The 20,007-nt window shown below is 45.7% G+C and overlaps 1 protein-coding gene across 2 annotated transcripts in view; it reads right to left on the reverse strand.

The window, feature by feature from the left end:
• Positions 1 to 20,007, reverse strand: part of PRT6 (proteolysis 6) — a 71,087-nt gene that overhangs the window by 16,223 nt on the left and 34,857 nt on the right. For both annotated transcript variants that reach the window (XM_087389575.1, XM_087389576.1), the window contains exons 11-13: positions 13,951 to 14,159; positions 12,332 to 12,906; positions 5,359 to 5,466 (exon numbers count right to left, since the gene is read on the reverse strand). In XM_087389575.1, the coding sequence (XP_087245701.1) occupies positions 5,359 to 5,466; positions 12,332 to 12,906; positions 13,951 to 14,159 (892 nt within the window). The remainder of the gene's footprint in view (positions 1 to 5,358; positions 5,467 to 12,331; positions 12,907 to 13,950; positions 14,160 to 20,007) is intronic.

Genomic DNA, 20,007 nt, shown 5'->3' on the forward strand with positions numbered 1-20,007 from the left:
TGATACCACTGTTGGCTATGGCAAGCAATGGAAGCTCAAAAAATGGAAGAGAGAAGGAGAAAACGAGATGCTGAAACAGATTGCTGCAAAACTGAGAGTAGAGGCTCAAGAGGGAGCCAACATAACAAAACCCTAGGGCTAACTGCCCTAACTCAACTAAGTGGCCGAACTGACCTAGGTGGTACATGTACTAACTGTACCAATAGTCCTAACTCACTATAACTAGGCCTACAAGGCACATACCAAGGAATAAGTGGCACCTATGGATAGCCCATTGAATGGCCTCCAAGCTCGAAGTTATTATAGCACACGTCTAGATTCTAGTACTATGATAGAAAAAATGGCCTTCATTACATCCCTTTGGCTAATTTTGTTGAATTCATCTTGAGCTGAGTCGAGGTGAGCCTTTGATAATTTAAATCATAAGGAGAGGGAGTCTAAGCAAAGCCAATAATGGCAACAAAGGAGAGTTTCTTCATTGTAGGTGTCGAGGCAAGAGTTTAGATAGGAGATACCAAGCAGGCCTGTGAGTGTTTTGGAGGCCCCTTTGCTGTCTCTGTACACATGCTTGAATATGCGAGATTAACGGAATCCTTGGTATGCCCTGATTTTGCTCTTGAAGGTTCGCCAACACTTCTTGAGCACTTGGCAAGCAGATCTTATTGGTAATCTTTCTCCTCTTCAAAGTCCTTAAGGGTGAATCCTTTTCATGACCCTTCCATGGTGCTTGATTGTGTGTCCTTTTCAGATCTCAACACAACCATACACTCATGGTAGTCAAGCTGGATACAGACCGAAGCTCTAATACCAATGTAGCATACAATGGTAATCTGATCGTGTAATTAACAGCAAGACCTTCTTTAAACCTTTAGCGAGGAATTAGTGTTGTACACCATAGAGAGAGAAAGGAGATGAGGATAGAGAGAGAGTACAATCGACAGCGGATTGTCCTTGTACCTACTAAGGGCCGCCTCCCCCAATCAGGGGAGAATCTGCTTAATACTTGGAGAACTGGGAGATACAAAGAACACTCTTCCAAAGAGCACGGAACACGCTTCTGAAGAGCTCAATGTGCACACGTAGAGCAGACCCAAAGATCTGAGAGGCAACACTGACCAATACCGAGACCTTGATGATGTCCACACTGACGATGTAGGACGCTTCTGCAAGGCAAGGGAGAGGCTTGTGCTGTCCACCGGAATGTAGGGTTATTGCGTGAGTGAGAGAGTGAAAGCTAAGGAGTGATAGATCCTATAAGAGAGCTGAGACATGACTGAAATAAAGAGCTCAAAATGAGCTGTGTAAAACTGTAAAAGATAACTAAAAAGAGCTGCTGAAACAGACCCCAAAACTTACTCCGTTCGCTGTCCTGACTCCCCGTCTGATGCGCTGCGTAGCACCTTCCCATAGGGCTGAACTGATGGCAAAGGCTGAGGCTGGTTAGAGGGCCACTAGGGTTGAGTTCAAAGGGGGCTGAGGAGGAGCTGTAGGAGACTGAAGTGCTGGGAGAACTGAATGAGGAAAGAGGACCTGGAGGCCCCCTATTATAGGGCTTTTGGGGCTCGTTGGCTGGTCCCTTGGCCTCATAAAGGCAGCCCTAGGCCCCATAAATGGCAGCCTAGGGAGGGGTGTAGGGTAGCCTATAAAGGCAGCCCTTCCCTTGCCATTCTCTTCACTTGTTCCAGCCCTGAGGGGGCTCAAAAGGGCTCCTATCCTAGGCTGGACCTAAACCTAAGACGGAAACACTACCCTACGGTTCTCCAGTGGGTACTAGTGAATAAGGACTGGTCTTCTAGCTTGACCTAAGACTAAGAGACAGACTAACGTAGCTTGTGCCTGACTGCCCCTAGACAAGGGCTCACAAAGTGGTCATAGCATACGACAAAATCTCCTATTAGGGAACTATTACGCACTTGTCGATGTAGCCAGTGTGTCACTTTGCACATAAGTGCAAAGGTGCATGTGACAAGGAGAGAGCTAGGCAGGGAGAGCAGGGAGGGACAGAGACCTAGGGGGGAGGGGGAGGGGGGGGGGGGGGGGGGGGGAGAGAGAGAGAGAGAGAGAGAGAGGTATTAGTGCCTTCGGTAGGCCTTGTGGGCCTCTGAGAGAAAGCACATGTAGACAAGTGCAAGTGATGGAAGTGGAGAAGGTGCAAGCTAACGAGCTGAAACTGAAGGGATGTTGTAATAATGAAAGAAAGGTACAAAGTACACATAGTAAAGAAACCCTATGACAGGGTGTCCTAGTAGTACCTAGTGTACTGAGTGGCACATGTCATAAGTGCCCTAACTATCCTAACTGGGCACATACAAGGGAACCGAAGGTACCAATGGATAGCCCATGGGAAGGCCTACAAACCCCCCTCCATGGTATGGGCTGAAGTATCCTCGATACATCTCAGAATACTTGAAGACTAATGTCATGGTTGCACATGTTCATCCTATATGGATATAGCAACCTATGAATGTACAGAGCATAACAAATCAAGTTTCAAAAGGTACCAAGTTCAAAGCTTGCCGGAAAGCTTCAAACTTGGTCGAGAAAGAGCTTTCGTAAAGAGATATGCCAAGTTGTCTTCCGTGGGAACATAAGACAATTGTATATCACGTGTTGACAATCTCTCTTTGACATAGTGATATATGCTTTGTGCGGGCATGGAACACTGGATTCCGTGCAACAGCCAAAGCACTCTAACTGTTAGTAAAGATGACGGTGGGAGCTGTCCGACATACATGAATATCTGCACGTAACTTTTGGAGCCAACATACTCCACTGTAGCTGTGAAAGCTACTCTATACTCAGCCTCACAGCTGGCAGTAGAGCTGTAGTCTACTTCTGGCTGAACCAAGAGATTCATGAAGTACCAAGTATAAAAAAGTTGCCACTGTGTGACGCACGGGTGTCAGAACAGCCAGCCCAATCACTATTAGTGAATCCATTCATGATAAGTGAAGAATTGACCTTGTAGAGAAGGGCATACTAAAGATCTATCCTGGTATGGCATAAATATATCAAACAGCCAACTGCTTGTTGATAGAGAGTGATATCACATGCACCACTGTCATTATCAAAACTAGGCTCTAATGGTGTGGATACTGGCTCGCAATCCCCAGACTGAAAACGTTGCAAAAGCTGTCCAATGTACTTGGATTGAGACATCAAAATAATACCCCCTCACTGCTAGCAAATCGAATGCCTAGATAATAATGCAAAGGACCAAGATCTGACATAGCAAATGACTTCTGCAAGTCACGCTTATAGATTAGTAATTGAATCAAAGAGAGAATTACAACTTAAACTCAGCTTAGTAGACACAATCAAAGGATCCGGCACAATCTCATCGAAATTAATGAGCTACTCTGTATAGTCCTTGATCTTGGTCAAGTAGCCATCCATGCTGTCCCCTTCTGCCATCTTAACATTGTCCAACTGCTTACACAAAAAGGCAACTCTAGTCTCATTCCTTATCCAATATAGAAATGCCAATTGGTCCCATACTACCTTTGTTGTCCTACAAGGCCTGATACAAGGAACAATAAATCTCATAATTGATGGATATGGTGACAGCAAATGCCTAAGACACATGCCTCACATCTGTTCTTGCAACATAATTGGCAAACAACTAGTAGGCCCACCACGGCCACATAGGATATTTGGTGGCATCAAGCTTATCCTCTACATAGATCATCCCAAGCAAATAATTGCTTGCCATTGCGTTTTCCCCAAAATAAACAAATGTGACTTTGTACAAATGCAACTGCCCAAGCCTCAAGGCTTCCACTACAAATGAGCTTGCTGCTCACAAAAAACTAACTGCAAATTTCTGCAAATGTTAGCCAAAATATGACAATAAATATTTGCAAATGTGACTACAATGTCCACAAAAATCTGAGCCAAATGCATGAATCTGCCCACTAAGTGGTTCTAGGTACCTGAAAAGAAAAATCACTAGGGCACAAAGGCCAATGCAAAGCAACGGGAGTAAAAGCGCTCATTTCTGACAAGCCAAATGTGTAAAAAAAGACAACAAGACCTTATCAATGTCATGACGAGAGAAATCACTAATCCGTGATTAGTAGACATCAAAGCATTATTAGATATTATACGCCAATGGTGTAGCATGTATTTGTATTTATGATGGACACCGACCGATTTATTATGGCAGTGGATCATCTAAGTAGGTAGAACTAGTTGAGCAAGAGCCACTGCTTCAGACGGCATCGAATTTGGACATGTGATATTTATTCTATTAATAAAAATGTGCACACACGTGTCTAGGTCCTCGGGGCAATAGGAAGGGCATTAAGGTGCATTGAATGGTAGATGCATGGGTCATAGGATAAGGGTAGGTGTAAGTGGGAAGATGGAACTTGAGTGATTATTAATGAAAGGGTATCACCCTTCATTGTGAATATCACATAGCATTCTCTCTACCACCTTGCATTCATCCGCCATCTCTCTTCCACCTTGCATGTAGGTCAAAAAGAGAAACAAGTACTCTCACGAGGGCACTCTTCCCCATTGGAGGGCCAATTGGCATTCAAATTCTGCATGCATTGCACACATTCGCATTCTCAAAGAATCCGGTTCTTCACAATCAGGCACTCCCAACGCAATAGACAGAAAATTTGTCAAAAGCCCCAAATTTGAAGAGGGCAACTATGCCAAAATGCAGGAAAATGCCAAATGTTCACTGTACCAGTCCAATCTTATTGCAATGTGCTGTGAATAGACACAAAAGCCCCAAATGTTGACTGTTCTAGCAATGCCAGTACATTAGTTGCAGCTGACTGGTATTGGACATGGGACTTGAGCAGATGGCGGGCTGAGTTGACTAGAGCAGGGGTAATCAAAATGTATGAAATCCAGGTTGACAAAGCTTGTTTTTTAAACATTCTCCACATATCTATGTAGGTTGTTTTTTCACAAATTCTAGGACAAAGAACGTATAAAGTCGGGTTTCAAAGCTTTTACAATTTTAGTCGAAGCTCCAAAATGTTTCAGTCTACTAGCTGTACAGGAAAAGCCCATTCTATCCCAGCAACAAGTATCTTTAAAACAAAACAAAGAGATCCTTTTTCAAAGTTTTAAAAGTAAACTTGGTTGTGAAATAGAATCTCGTGCATCAAACCAACAAGCCTTGAAGTATTAGCATTCAACACAAAAAGCCGTATAGGATTACAGCCTAGAAATTTTAATCAATGTGGTAAGCAACCTTTACTATCTTAAGGCCCGATGTTCAACAAAAAATGTTCACCATGAAATCGAATATCATAGTCACTTGAGTAGACTCAAAGAACATGTTGGATTTTACCTTTTTCTCATACAGGATTGAAGTGAAGGTAACAAAAGTAATACCTGCAGCATGAACGCCGACTAAGAGCACAACAAAGCATTCCACAAAGAAGGCATAGGGCAGGTTGTTCGGGTACACTTGAGCAAACAGGACAACACTCTTTTATGTACCTGCAATGAAGAAAAGAATTTTGCCAAACTTCAGAAAAATCCCCATGACACCCTGTGCAAAGCCAAAAGCTGTTCTTTCCTTGTGTGTTCCTAAAGAAGCGAAAATCAGGCCACTTAGCAATATCATGAAGTTGACTTTCTTTGATCTAAAAGAGCTTCTTAAAGTAAGGCTATATTTTTTCCTTCAATGTTAGGGAATTTGATCCTTGAATAAGCTATCATCTGTGGTAAAGGGAAGCAACAAGATATGCATCAGAAAGGAACTAGGGAAGGGTCGTTTGTTTATAATCCTCTTAACGTGTCTAAATACCTCTCCAGATGGTATTATTTATGTTTGGTCATCTGAACCCTCTATTGACAAGAAAGCAAACATTCTATGTAATCACTTTCTACATAAATCTAAATAGAATCCACATGATAGTGTCACACAAGATTAAAACCATCAACTCCATCACAAACAGCACAAACTAGCTACTATGACATGCCCATCTTCTAATGGTGCTCAACCTTTTGTGTGTAGACCATGGTATAAACACACACTCACATGTGCATAAAAATCCACAAAATATACATACATGTGCGAGAAGTGCGGCGGAAAAGAACGGGAGAGAGAGAGAGAGAGAGAGAGAGAGAGAGAGAGAGAGAGAAAGAGAGCACGCCTCACACCCCCCACAATGAGAAGGAGAGAAAGGAGAGAGAGGCACAAGAGAAACGCAAGTGATCTCTGCGAAAACCCCGCTACAACGGGGGGAAAACCTCTGAACAAACAGGCCGCAGGAGAGCTCAACAACCACCACAACCGGAGGCACAAGGAATGGATGGACTGCTCCACAACCCTGCTCCTGAGGTGCTACATTGGGCTGGCTATGCTCCTCCACTAGGCACCAAAATGAGATAAGCAAACACAAGTGGGGGGGCCTATATATAGCCCCCCATCCTCCTAGTCGGCCAGCAAGGAGAAGGATCGACCAGCCTGCTAATTTGGGCCGACCCCTACAGCCCTCTATATAGGGCAACACAAGGCCCCAAAGCATGGGCCTGCAAACCGACAGGCAAGGATGTAGGGGCGACTGACCCTAGCCTTCCAAAAGGAGCTGCACCAGCCTATATGAGGAGTTGTGCCCTCTAACCTCCCGCCGACCTGCAAATACTGTGCCACATGGGCCGACTGACACGCCTCCCTCTAGCCTCTAGGCCTCCACAATGTGCAGCAAAGTATGCCTACACAAGGGCTGCCATGGGAGAGCATGTGAACCAGCATGGGTCCAAGGAGGACCACGCAATACCTACCCTAGTCTATCCTCATGGGGGGTGGACACACCCACAACATAGGCCCTCACTCATCTACCCTAGCCTCACTCACTAGGCGGGCACACCCACAAGCAAGGCCATCTCTCTCTAGGTGACATTAGGAGATGTTAGACCTCTAACACCCCCTCTCAGCTCCAAGATGGAACAGAGATGCCAGGGAGCTGGAATGAATGGAGGAATCCATTGTGTGATACTCCACCGCTGAAGACCGCCACAGGTACTTTGGAAGAAGGCCCCTCTTGGCTCAGCACAATCACTGGAAACTGAGAACTTTTGCTATCATGCCACAAATGCTAGGAACACTCCTCCGCTTTGATAATGGTACACTGGATCATCTGGTACAACAATCCTACTACTAGTACTAAAACATGACTCCAACAGACGGTACTGGAACAATAATCCAACTGATACTCCCACCGGTGCAAGGTCCACTTCCCTGCATGAGCACATGTATCACAGAGCTAGATAGCCTCCTCTCAAGCCCCCTCTCAAGTCCAAACTGGTACACGATCGCTAGATCGACAAACTTCACTGCTCCAATGACAACAGGCATATAATAGCTCACAAGGATCAATCAACTATGCCTGGGTTCCCCCACTAGCAATTTAATGACCCATCTAGATATCAGACAATAGCTACAACGGAACACTAGGAGACCCCCTTTTGATCTGCTAGGTCATAAGGTCCAAACAGAGTACAAATTGGTAGCTGCCACCTGAGTCAACGGGAACAACTCCTCCTTGCAACTCCTTGCTCCAGTTCCTACTTGCAAACTTGCCTCGATAAATGACTCCCTGCTTGATGCACCTGATCGGCAAGTCATGCTCCCACAAACAAGCAAGCAATCCTCCATCTGAATCCAAAAAGCTAGCTGGCAGGGCCTGCCTTGTGCTACGGAAGACCGATGGGTCTATGAGACTGTGAAAATCCTAGTACAAACAAGTTGTGAGAATGGAGCTACTAAATGAGCATCCACACCAATGCAAAAGGCAAAAAAATGCAAAATGATAGTACTAAGTATAACATAGTCATGTCAGTAGTGAACTACATATCAATCTCATCATCATCATCATCATCACGACATCACTTTATTATCGATTTCATGCCTCCATTGCCTCACCCACCTTGATGTCGACTGCTCACGGGTGTGGCCCTATGACATCTCCTGGTCACATCTCTACGCCTAACAAGGGCTACAGTAACCCCTGTCGTCCGAGCTCCACTTTGAACAGACCAAGTGTAATATGTGCGTCAACCCTCTGTCTGAGTTGTCGAGTCACTGACTCTGGGTCACGATCATGTCCAGGCCTCGTATCGAGGGGGTCCGTGTGATCTAGCAGGAAGAACTCCGTGATAGAGCTCTGAGATGGATCTGCCAAGGAAGAAGTCTGCTCCTATCTCCGTGATCGAAGTAGCCTCTCGCGGTGCCTGACTGCCTCATGGATGAAGGCCGCCAAGCATCTCTGGTCTAGATAGGAGAGGAATCGGGACAAAACCCGAGAGCTATCTCTGAAGAGGCAGTAGAAACGCCCTCGTATCTCATAGTAAACTAGACACCTGAAGATGAAGTGCTCCTCCATCTCAACCTCCTGTATGTCACATAATGTGCATATGCGCCTCTCCTTGGGTAGGCCCTCCGCTCTGCCGCTCTCGATACGAAGTCTATGTGAAGAGACCCGATACAGAGATTCTCACTGACTGGGGTAAGCGGATCTGCGTGTATCCTGATGGGTCAATGAAACCCTCCTTTGCGATATGCAAGCAGTGATCTCTGTAGAAGTTGAGCTTCACTGGAAGCTCGCTCGGTCCCAACCAAGTCCGGAATGTGTGTAGCTATAAGAGATCCTCACGGATGACCTGGTTGACCTCGTGTGATAGGAAGGGGGAGAACAGAGCGTCCATAGTGTACGGGAAGGGAGGGAGTCTACCTATGTGGAGCCCCAGTCGCTCAAACCATCTCTATGTGCGTGACCAGAATCTCTGGTCACCTCCTGCTCAAAGCGCCATAAAGGAGGACAATGCTAGCCATGATAGTCTGCTGCGTCCAAAAGTGTAATCCTCGTACTCCCTGACTCGATACAGATACGTGATGACCTGAAATGCCGCATCTAGCTGTAATGGGAACGATGCAAACTCAACCTAAATGACCTAGGGAGGAATGGATGGCTTACCGCAAATCATCCGTGATAGCATGAGAACCTGTAGCCGCTCCACACAAGCCCACTCCATATCCAACAAGTCTGGCCCCTAGCAAGGGCTGCCATACATCCTCGCCGGGCGAAACAAGGAGTCAAAAAGCAGCCCCTTAGTCCGTGGATCCTGAAAGTGCGAGCAGAAGCACTGCCTCTCTAGTCTGGCCAATGAAGAGTATCCCTTGATCAAGCGGGCCTGCGTCGCGGGTCTCGGTGTGAAGATGGGTCCGGAGAAGACAACCCCAAGATACGTGTATGACGAAACTATCTCAACAGGTGACCCATTAAACGTGAACTGCTCCTAGTGCATGACGGCTCGAGATGTATTGAAGATCATAACAACTCACAAGGATCAATCAATTGTGTCTGGGTTCCCGCACTGGCAATCTACTAACCCATCCGGATCTCCAACAACATCAGACAATAGCTGCAGCAAAACACTAGGAGACCCCCTCTAAATCTGGCAGGTCACAATGTCCAAACAAAATACATACAGATAACAAATTGCCACCTGAGTTAGTGGGAACAACTCCGTGTGGCTCGAGGTCATACCTGAAAGCCTGCCTCGATAAATGACCCCTCCCGTTGCACCTGCTCGGCAGGTCATGCTGCCACAAACAAGAAAGCAATCCTCCATCTGGAGCCGGAAAGCTTGCTAGCAACGCCTAGCCCGTTCTCCTAGAAGGCAATGAGTAACGTCGTTGCAGCAATAACACTATTGGCCAATTGGTTACTGGACCCCTCAGCGTTCCGTTGGGGACACTGACGCCAATAATGACCTTTTTCGTCGCATCGGTTACATGTGCGGGATGCCTTCAGAGCTTCTCGTTCCTCAGTTGTCAACTGCATTCTGCCCTCAGGCTGACTGTCATAGGTACAATCAACGAAGCACTCCTCCTGGTCAAGCACCATGGGGACCAATTCCTCCCAAGTCAACTCATTCACCCTACCACTGGTGATCAAGGATGAATAGAAGACCCCGTACTGAAAGGATAACTGGGACAGGAGAGTAATGGCCATGTGCTCGGTTGAAATCTGTTTCCCCGCCTAGAGGATCTTCTGCTGAAGTTTCTGTAACTTGTTGCTGTGGTCCCGCATTGATGACGACTTCTTGGGATCCAACAACTGCATCTAGACCTCCAGTGAGACCCTTTTTATGGGAGAGGTTCGATTATATATGGACGCCAAATGCTCCCATATACTTTTGGCCACTGTCATGTGCTTCACGTGATTAATCACTTGAGGAGTACAGTTAAGAGATATAAATTATCTGAACCTGGCATTGACACGGTCCCATGACACAGTCCCTGAGTTGGGATAGGGTCTCAGCCTGCTTCTGCTCCAGGATGCCAAAGTCTTTCTTAAGGGGATGTGGTTGGGCAACACCTATCAGGATGAAATCTGCCAGATTGTATGACTATAACACAGACTCCATCATCACCCGCCAGACACTGTAATTGAGCCCATCCAACTGCCGGTCAACCAGGAACGTGGGCAACACTGGAATTCTCGTCTTGTTCTCTGCCATCTCTTCTAGGGTAGCCATGTGGGAGAGAATACAGAGAGTGGATGGGAGGAATACTGAGAGAAAGAGATAGAGGCAAGAAGAGAAGTGAAGGGGCTGTCAAGGTCATTGGAGAAGGAAATCTGCAGCAACTCCACCCTCTTGTCCCACCTCTAGATCTGCTCAGGCTGAGAGCCTCTGATTTACTAGGCGCCTCAATCTCGACACTCCCCAACAGTCCACTGCTCCATCAGTCTCGCCTCGAGCACCACACACTGCTGGTCTGCATAGATCTATACAAGGAAGGAGGAGACGGTGGAAAAAAAAGAGGTTTCCGACTGAAAACAGCAGCCTCTGTACCACGCCCTCTTGACCTAAAAGAGGTCGTGTCTCCCTCGCAAATCCTCCACGCAGGTATCACACTCCTGGCCTATAGCTTCGCACAGCTTGCTGGCTCTACGTCCTCTCCACCCCTCTAGGATCTTGAGCCAATCTGTGCTCTGATACCATGTGAGAGTGCGCAGCGGAATAGACACACACTATGGGTGAGAGAGAGCACTCAGCAAAGAAATACACACAGGGAGTACGAGGGAGAGAAAGGGAGAGAGACTGCACAAGTGATCTCCTAGAAAAAGCGCTCTATATCACTGGGCAAAAACCACATGGAAAGATGAAAACAAATGAGGGGAGGGGGCCCTATATATAGGGTCAGCCCCAGCCTCAACCGACCGACCAGCAGGGGGGCATATAGCCGACCCCCTGCCCTAGAAAACCGACCCAGCACTAGGGGGGCCGACCCCAATCTGCTGCATGACCGCCTGCTCCTTCTGGCCCCTATATCAAGCCCTCTAGGGTCTGGCCTCCATCTGCCCTATAAGGGGCTGGCCTCCAGCCTAGGTGGACGACCTCCACCTCTACTAGATAGCCGACCAGGAGGTCGGACTATCTGCCACAAAGGGTGGCCATAACTGGCCCCCACAAGAGCCTCTCCAGGGCACCTCAGAAGGGGCTGCCATGCGGCAGCAAAGCAGGCCTCAGGAAGGCCCTGAACAGCCCCGCACGTGGGCAGTAACCCCTCCAGCATGGGCTATCCTGCCAACAGACCCAGAAGGCCCCAACCCATGCCATGAACCGTACTCTACCCAACCTCACAAGAGGGGCAGGCACACCCACAACACTGGCCCTCACTCATCTAACCTAGCCTCTCACTGGGCGGGCACACCCACAAGCAAGGCCCTCTCTCTTTAGGTGACATCAGGAGATGTTGACCTCCAACATGATGGGGATTTAATGCTCAAGGACTAGAGATGGTCTACTGAACCCATAACTGGTAAAAACTCATCCGAAAACATCCAAAAGGGACGTTGTGCAATTGAGAAGCTTCCCCTGTCTCATGGAGAGTAGTGGTGGGCCATGGATTAAGTGGCAGTGGAGATTTGATGGGCAGATCCAGATGTATGAAATGGAGAATGTGGAAACCTGCAAACTTAGTTTTCTGAGTAGCAACACACAACGATAAAATAGTGGTGATGTCCCATTCACTGAACATCAAAATACAAATAAACTTGCCATTCCAACATGAAAATTTATGTGATTGATTTTTTTTCTCCGCAAGGTGATATGCCTTTTCCCATTGCTTCTTGAGCCTTGTAGCTACTTTATCTGAGAGAAACACATCAGTTTAGTCTTTAATTGGGAACACAAAACGTATCTGAATGACAAAAGCCGGCAGAAAAGGGCACTGATGCCACACTATTCTCCAATTTTATAACAACTAAACAGAGGATGCTCATGGCTTAATAAAATGAAAGAACCGGGGAAAAGACTAGTTTTAAAAGAAATTGAGCATAGAACTCACCGCAATAATAAATCTTGATACAAATTGGGTAGCTCCATTAACTTGAAAGGGGTGGCTGTCACTGGTCTGGGTATGGGTGAAAGATTTCTGGGTCCAAACTCCTTTGAGAGGTGTCGACACCATCGTACCACAGTTTCTTGACTGTTTTCATCTTCTAGGATAGTTTGCAGCGAAGGAAGAGAGAAGTTTTGCTCTAACTCTTCAAGTTCTTTTAAATCTTCAAAAGCATCTGATATCGCTTGCCTACTCTCATTGCTAATCCAATCACCATTTTTTCTCACAGTTACAGAATCATAAGCCTTTCTCTTCTCATTTTTAATGCCCTCTTCAAGTGATAAGTCAGGAGAAATGTCAAAAAGTAGCTTCTGTAACAATGCACAACGGCGCAGGTATGGCAATGTGAGCCTGCGTATGAGTACCAGAACTGGTCCTGATCGGATTGTCCAATTGTGTTCATCAGATACCTGAAAGAGTGATACTCCTGCCAGTTTTGTGATCACAGCCTGCACAAAATCTTGTGCCGAAGATGATAACTGCAAGTCTACAAGTAGAGATTTTCCCATGAAAGCGATAATCTGCATGTAATCACACAAAATGCCATTTTTCAATGCACAGAATCATGGAAAGTATCAAGAACAACAATTCCACCGTGGTAAACGGCTACAGCTACCAAGTCATTTGGATGAACAAAGGACGAAGAACAGATAGATTTTGTTATTGTATAAACTTGACAGGTAGTCAAGAATCATCACTTCTCATGTGTGGTATGCCAGGGCTCTGGCTCATTTTTAGATCAATAAATCCATTCATTCTCAACTTTGCAATTGGGTGTTTTCAAACCAACATGATGATGTCCTCTGTCCTGCACCTCATGAGCCACAAATGTCTCAATCCAAGGAAATCTAAAACCTGTTCTAGAGTCAGAGGGGTTTGGGTTACGTGCATACATGAGCTGTATTGAGAGGAGACGGTGTGCTGCTAGTGGTGTGCGGGGCGCTTTTGCAGAGTCTGTGATGCAAAGAAGGTGAAAGACGAAGTGCACGCTCTTCTCAATTATAGCAACTATAACCATATCTTAGAGCTTCAGAACTCGCATGAATTTGATACAACATATCCACAGGATGTTGGCAATGCAAGCAAACCAAGTAGAATCTTTGTGGAAAGACACAGGAAGAAGTTTGTAGCTGATCTAGGAAATAACAAAAATGAATTTTTCGAGCATATATACATGAAACCATGAACAAGAAGCTATCATTAGCCACAACGGAGACAGAAGTACAAATATCTCATGTTTCCCTATCCTGCTATATATCCTCAAGTGTCTCCAAAATATGTAAATAAATCATCAAATCTCAACAACAAACTCTCAGCAGATTAGTCCACAAGTGCTGCCAGTAGGGATCATGACATACTTGGCAGCAGCAGTCAAGCAAAAAGAAAAAAGACGTCAATACCATTTAAGAATAATGAGCATACTCTAGCCACTTTTTAACATTTGGTAGTGCACATACATGGACGCCTTTGAATGCTCAGCCTACTTCTAACAACAACAACATCACAATTTTATCTTTAAAGAAAGCTTCCTGAGACAAAAAAAAAGTGTGAGCCACAAAGCATACCTGAGTCAAACAGACAAGGTATAGAAGATGAACCAAAGAAATGAAGGGCTCCAATGAAGAGGGAAAAGAAAGAGGGAGGCAGTAAACAAGCCACAAAAGAGAAGAAAATGGATCGTGGGCTAGAACAGGATCAGCTGTGCGCCTCCAAAATTGTATATCTGGCGCCTCACGGCCATTGTCTATTAACTGCAAAATCTTAGCAATACTACCTGTTGTCACATAAAGGCTGTGTCAGCACCTATTCAAAACAAGATCATCTGTCCTTTATTATTTGAAACATGCAACCACAACGCCAAGCATTGCCAACAACTTGTGTTTATTAACAGTGTATCTGTTGCAATCAAGTATATCTCACCAAAGTAGTTTCTAAAGAAACCAAAGCATGTCTTCTCAACACCCAATCCATCCGCCCACGAGTACCAATCTCATCCATTAATACAACAAGGATCAGCTACAACCCCACCAACATCATCAACATCTATCTATGAATTCGAACTATTGTGCAAACAACTGCGTCAACAACAAATCCTTCCATACAAGATTCCTCTTCATCACAATTTGCTATTTCTCTCCTGAGACTTCACATCTTGTCAAGGACTAGAGTAGAGGAGATTTGAGCGGCTACAGCTGACTATGGGGTCTAGGATGATTCGAAGTAAGCCCTCAATCCCACATGAGATTGTACAGGCAGAGTTCACCATGACGCCTCTCCAGGTTGATGCCATCTTTCAGACAGTGACATTCGTCCACAAAGTTAGGGCCTTACCTCACTAGAGAACTGGAGACTACAGAGGCTGGCCTTAGAGTCATCTAGACGACTAGCACAGAGCGGGGTAAACACATGGTATGCATGTATATCCACATGGTTTTCCACGCATGATATTCATATGGACATGCTTCCCCCCTTTCAGAAGAGCCTAGATGTGTCACCTGAGTCGATCCCACAAGACGAGATTAACTTAGGATATGTTGTAAGAAGGGAGGCATAGAAATCTGTAGCTACTTGCAAGACGGTATCTGAATGTGTCTGTAAAACTCTGTCTGAGTCAACAAGCTGTGAAACGCTCTCCCTACTATGTCTGGGACCAAGAGCAGAGAAGAACTGCTTGTTGACCCTACCTCCCATCTGAGTCCAAAATGACTTCTTGGATGAAAGACATACTCTGCTCTCTCATCCAACAATGACTGCTGATGAGCCCTTCCTGTAGCAAGGCGCTCCTGAACCCAAGCATCTGTAGGCCTCTTCTTCTCTTTCTTCTGACGAGCAACAACCAAGATTGAGGCTGAAAATGCCACCTCAACCTTGATGTAGTCTCTGAGAAACAAAGGGGAGTCCCTCTATTCCGTAAGGAATATAACCCTCCTCGAAGAGCTTGCCCTAGAGGACCCTTGCATGCTCACCCAACGGGCCATCAAAGTGTGAATGGTATCAGCCCAAATACTAGCCAAGGTATTAAAAGGGTGGACCTGAGATCCATCAATGGCCTCTGTGCATCTGGCCCACTAGGTCTGCCAAGCAGTAATACTACCCAGTATCTCCCAAGCAGAATCCACATCAGCATGCACTATCTATATCAGAAGATAGGCACGTCCTCTAGAGAGCAAGGCTCAACTAGGTGCCGTCGACGAATAGAAATGGCCCAGGAAGCATCCTGCCACTTGTAGAATATCTTAGGACCTACTAAAGAGAGCCAAGCCACTAATCCCCACGTGATGAAGAAAGAAGAGGGGGAAAAAGTGCTAAAAATCCTAGCAGCCCCCATCCAAATGGCTCTCGCATGTTTGAGTCCCATAAGCAATGATGAACCGACTCATTTGCGAACGAGCACCTCTAACAAGTGGAATCTGCGCCAAATCTAGACCCCCACCTGTTCATTGCAATCCCTCTATGTATAGAAAGCCAAAAAAATAAAGTAATCTTTCTATTTCTTCATGATTTCCAGATCCTTCTCCAAAAACATCTCTGCAAGTCAACTGAAACCTGATAGCCCTCCCAATGAGGGTCTCTCGAAGATCTACAACCTCTACAACCGATCTGGAACCTTCTGGCATTACTGACCATGTAACCAAAGAAAGAAAGACTCCTAATCCATTCCCACTCTCCGAGGTCCCATTGAACATACTTTATGGGGACTCCTCCATAGAGCCACAACCTCCATGAGCCCAAAATATAAAGACGGGGGCTCGGATCTATATGCCAAGCAGAGTCCTTGCCCTGTTCCACATAGCCTATGATCCTGATGATGATCTTCTTGAAGCCTTTTGAAGGCTTTCCAAGAGCCGACAGAAGCAACTGGGCCACTCCCACTTGGACCACTGCATATAATGAGATAAACCAAGTTGCATACCATGCTCATCTAGTATGCAATCATTCCACATAATAGGTTTCCTGTCGATCTCTTCCAGAGAGGAGGGAGTAACTCTCTGAAGGGTACTTCTAAAGCTTTCAAAATAGCAACCAAAAGCGGGGAGGACGGAGATCTGAGACGGGCTGAGGTGAAAATCCATCTAGTGCTATCAATCCAAACTCCACCTGAGGAGGGTCTACAAGTCTGAATGCCCTAAACGAATAAATTTTTCCAAGGCTCCTTCCCTGGAAACTCTAATTATAAACTTGCAAAGCAGGGCCTTGCATTGCAAATCTGGGTCTATGATGTTGAGACCCCCTTCCTGCATGAAAAGAATCAAGGTCTCCCAAGCCACCTTGGCAATAGTGTCTGTTGTGCCATCTAGCCCACTCCATAAAAAATTCCTTTTAGGCCTTATGAGTTGAGTGATGCAATCCTTGGAGCTACACCAACAAGAGCAAACATACCAAGCCGTGGCCAACAGAACCTGGTTGACAACCACAACCTTGGATGCAAGGTCTAATCTGGCTGAATTCCATAAAGAAGTTTTCTCCTGATACTATCCAACACCAGAGCAAACTAATACGAAAAAGAGATACCCAAACCGACCTGGCACCTTGAGTACCTGACTGACACACCCCTCTAGGTCCAAGTGAAGCCCAAATCAGCCCCCGAGACTGGAGTGTCATCATCACTAATCCAAAAGCCATTAGATTTGTTCCAATTAATGTGAGCACCTGCTGCCAAACAAAATAAGTCCAAGGCTGGCCTGAAAGAGGTGAGGGTCTAATGGAGGCCTTCCAGAAAATAGCAGTGGCATCTGCTAGCTCGTAATCGATGAGGTATTCTTCCTGTCTAAGCGGTAATCTGAGCCCAAGAATGTAAGCTCGAGAACTGAGAAAAATGCTCATAGCCTCATGTCCTGAAAGAGGTGAGGGTCTAATGGGAGGCCTTCCAGAAAATAGCCGTGGCATCTGCTAGTTCGTAATCGATGAAGTATTCTTCCTGTTGTTAGAATTATAGATATAATTCAGCAGTGACCAATGTAATATAATAAGCTAGTTAGGGGCACTTTTGCCTCTTTAAGAGGTTTTTCCCCCTAACCGCAGTTAGTTTACTAACTATGGTTAGTGACTACTAAGGTTTTGTCACTAGGACAAAACCTTATCTTTCTCTCATTGTGTTGTACTCTCACACTCTTCTATTGCAACTAAGCTTTCAGCTTCCAAGCTTCTAGTTCACTCTCTCTTGCTCTCTCTCACTCACCATCTCCTCACATTTGGTATCAGAGCGCTACCTTCAGCTCCTACTCTTTGCCTCCAGCTCCAACCTTTCCGTTCAGCTCTAGCTACAGCCTGCGACCTCTCGTCCGTACAGTCCGTACGACTGTACGGAATCCTGCCATACAGTTGCGCCGTACAGATCAACTCGCCGTACAGCTCTGCTCCCGTACAGTTCCGTACTCCATCGTCGTCCGTACAACGCCTTGCAGACCTGCTCACCGTACATCGTTGCCAGACTGTACGGTTAGCTGTACAGTTCCGTACAGCTCCCGTACAGTTCCACCGTACAGCTCGCTGTAGTTGACCGTACCTGCACGTACATTCTGTCCAACAGGTATCCGTACCTGTTTTCGTATAGGTTATTTTCCTGTACTGTGTACTACTTCGCCGTCGTACAGTACCTGCCTACGTACCTGCTTGCCGTACAGTACATGTCGTCGTACCTGCTCGCCGTACCAACCGTACCATCCGTATAGTGCCGTACCAACTGTACGGCACTTCCGTACTGTTTTCAGTACAGTGATTCCGTATTGAATCTGCTTTCGTACAGCAGGTAGCCCCTTGGTTTCGTACAAGAGAACTAGCAGGTGATCTTTGGCAGGCAAATTTTGCAGACAGCCATTGTTTGGCTCAGTATTCTGGGAGTACATTTGGGGCATTTTGTATGTTGCAGACATTGCAATCATTGTGTAGTTTCGGAGCAACATCTGGAGCCAAAAAAAAAAATTTGCAGATTTTGTCTAAAATTTGGGGCTTTTGCAGACAGATCTGCAAATCTAGTCTGAAATTTGGGGCTTTTGTTCAGAAATTGCGGATTTGGGGCTTTTAGCAATTTTGCTCCTTTCTGGTTGCAATTTCAAGCCACAAATTGGGGCTTTTGTGTTGGGAGAGCAATTTTTGGAGTATTTAGTTCATACTGCCTTTCTTGGAGTGTTTGAAACACTTTTGGCAGATTTTGGAGAGTTTTTGATGCTTGGACAGATTTCTAACAGTGCAAGTACAGAAATCTAAGCTGCATTTACAGCCCGTACTTGGCTGTGTTTTTTGGGAGTTGTGCATTTCATTCCCAGTAAGGGAATTCAGCTTTGTATCTGCTTCAATCTTTTTCTCAGATATGACCCATCAAAATCAGAATGAGTTCCAGTTCGGTAGTCTTTCACAAGAAGACAAGTTGGATGGTACCAACTACTCCCTCTGGAGTTTCATGGTACGTAATATTCTGATTTCTCGCAATTTGTGGGATTATGTCAATGGGAATGAGATCCGACCAGCAGATATTGCACCTGCTACCCCTCCCCAGCAAGGAGGTGGAAGAGGTCGTGCACAGGGTGCAGCGGCAGGACAAGTTGGTGGTGCAGCTACAGTCACTACTCCAGAGCAGAAGAGATGGGATTCACGGGATGCCTTAGCTTTGTCATGCATCTCTCTTTCAGTAAAAAGATTTGTCATTCCGCATATCCAGTCGTGTAAGACCTCCAGGGCAGTGTGGGATATTTTGGAAAGCATGTATGCAGCTCGGAATGATGCAAGGGTATCTTTCTTGAAAAGAGAGTTGAGTAATACACATATGGAAGAAGGTGACTCCATGTCAGTCCACCTCACAAAGCTACAAGATCTCAGAGAGCAATTGTTAAACATAGATGAAATTATTCCTGATTCAGAGATGATTACAACCACTCTGAATTCTCTTCCTGAGTCTTATCTCAGCTTTCATACCTCGCTGAACTTATCATTGAGGGGGGGTGCAAATCCTCTCACTTTTCATGAGTTGATAGGACTTTTGCTTCAGGAAGAGCAGACCAGGAAAAATTTGGCTTCACGTGCAGGTGAACAAGCCATGCTCTCAAAATTTAAATCAAAAACAAAGGGACAGGCAAAGACATCAGTAAATCAGCCTTCCAGTGGGTCAGGACAGCCTTCACAAAAGGCTAAAAATGATGCAAGTAAGCCCAAGAAGAAGGGTTTTTGTCACTATTGCAAAAAGCCATGTCATCACATAGCAGAATGCAAGAAAAGGCTTGCAAAAGAAAAGAAAAACAGCTCAGGTATGGCTGTTTCAGATTCAGCTCCTCATGCATCTGACAGTGGGGATGCTGCAGCCAACTTTGTTGGACAGGATTATGCCTTTTTATCTTGCATTTCAGATTCTAGGTTGGCTGTTCCAGATGCTCGGGATAGTACAGCCACTTGCAGTGATGATACATATGCATTTTTTACTTGCAGTTATGACTCTTCTACAGATGCATCTGCTTTCAGTGTTAATGAAACACTGAACACATGGTATTTTGACAGCGGTGCATCCAAGCACATCACTTCTAGGAAGTGTCCTTTTACTTCCTTGCATCCACCTCCCGTTGGTAAGAAAGTCAGTTGTGCCAACAACTCATCATATTCAGTACGTGGCATAGGAGAGGTTGAGCTCACTG

The sequence above is a fragment of the Dipteris shenzhenensis genome, chromosome 18 (genome assembly GCF_047967505.1).
Source record: "Dipteris shenzhenensis isolate YYH24624 ecotype China chromosome 18, Dip_SZ_1.0, whole genome shotgun sequence".
Classification (NCBI taxonomy): domain Eukaryota; kingdom Viridiplantae; phylum Streptophyta; class Polypodiopsida; order Gleicheniales; family Dipteridaceae; genus Dipteris; species Dipteris shenzhenensis.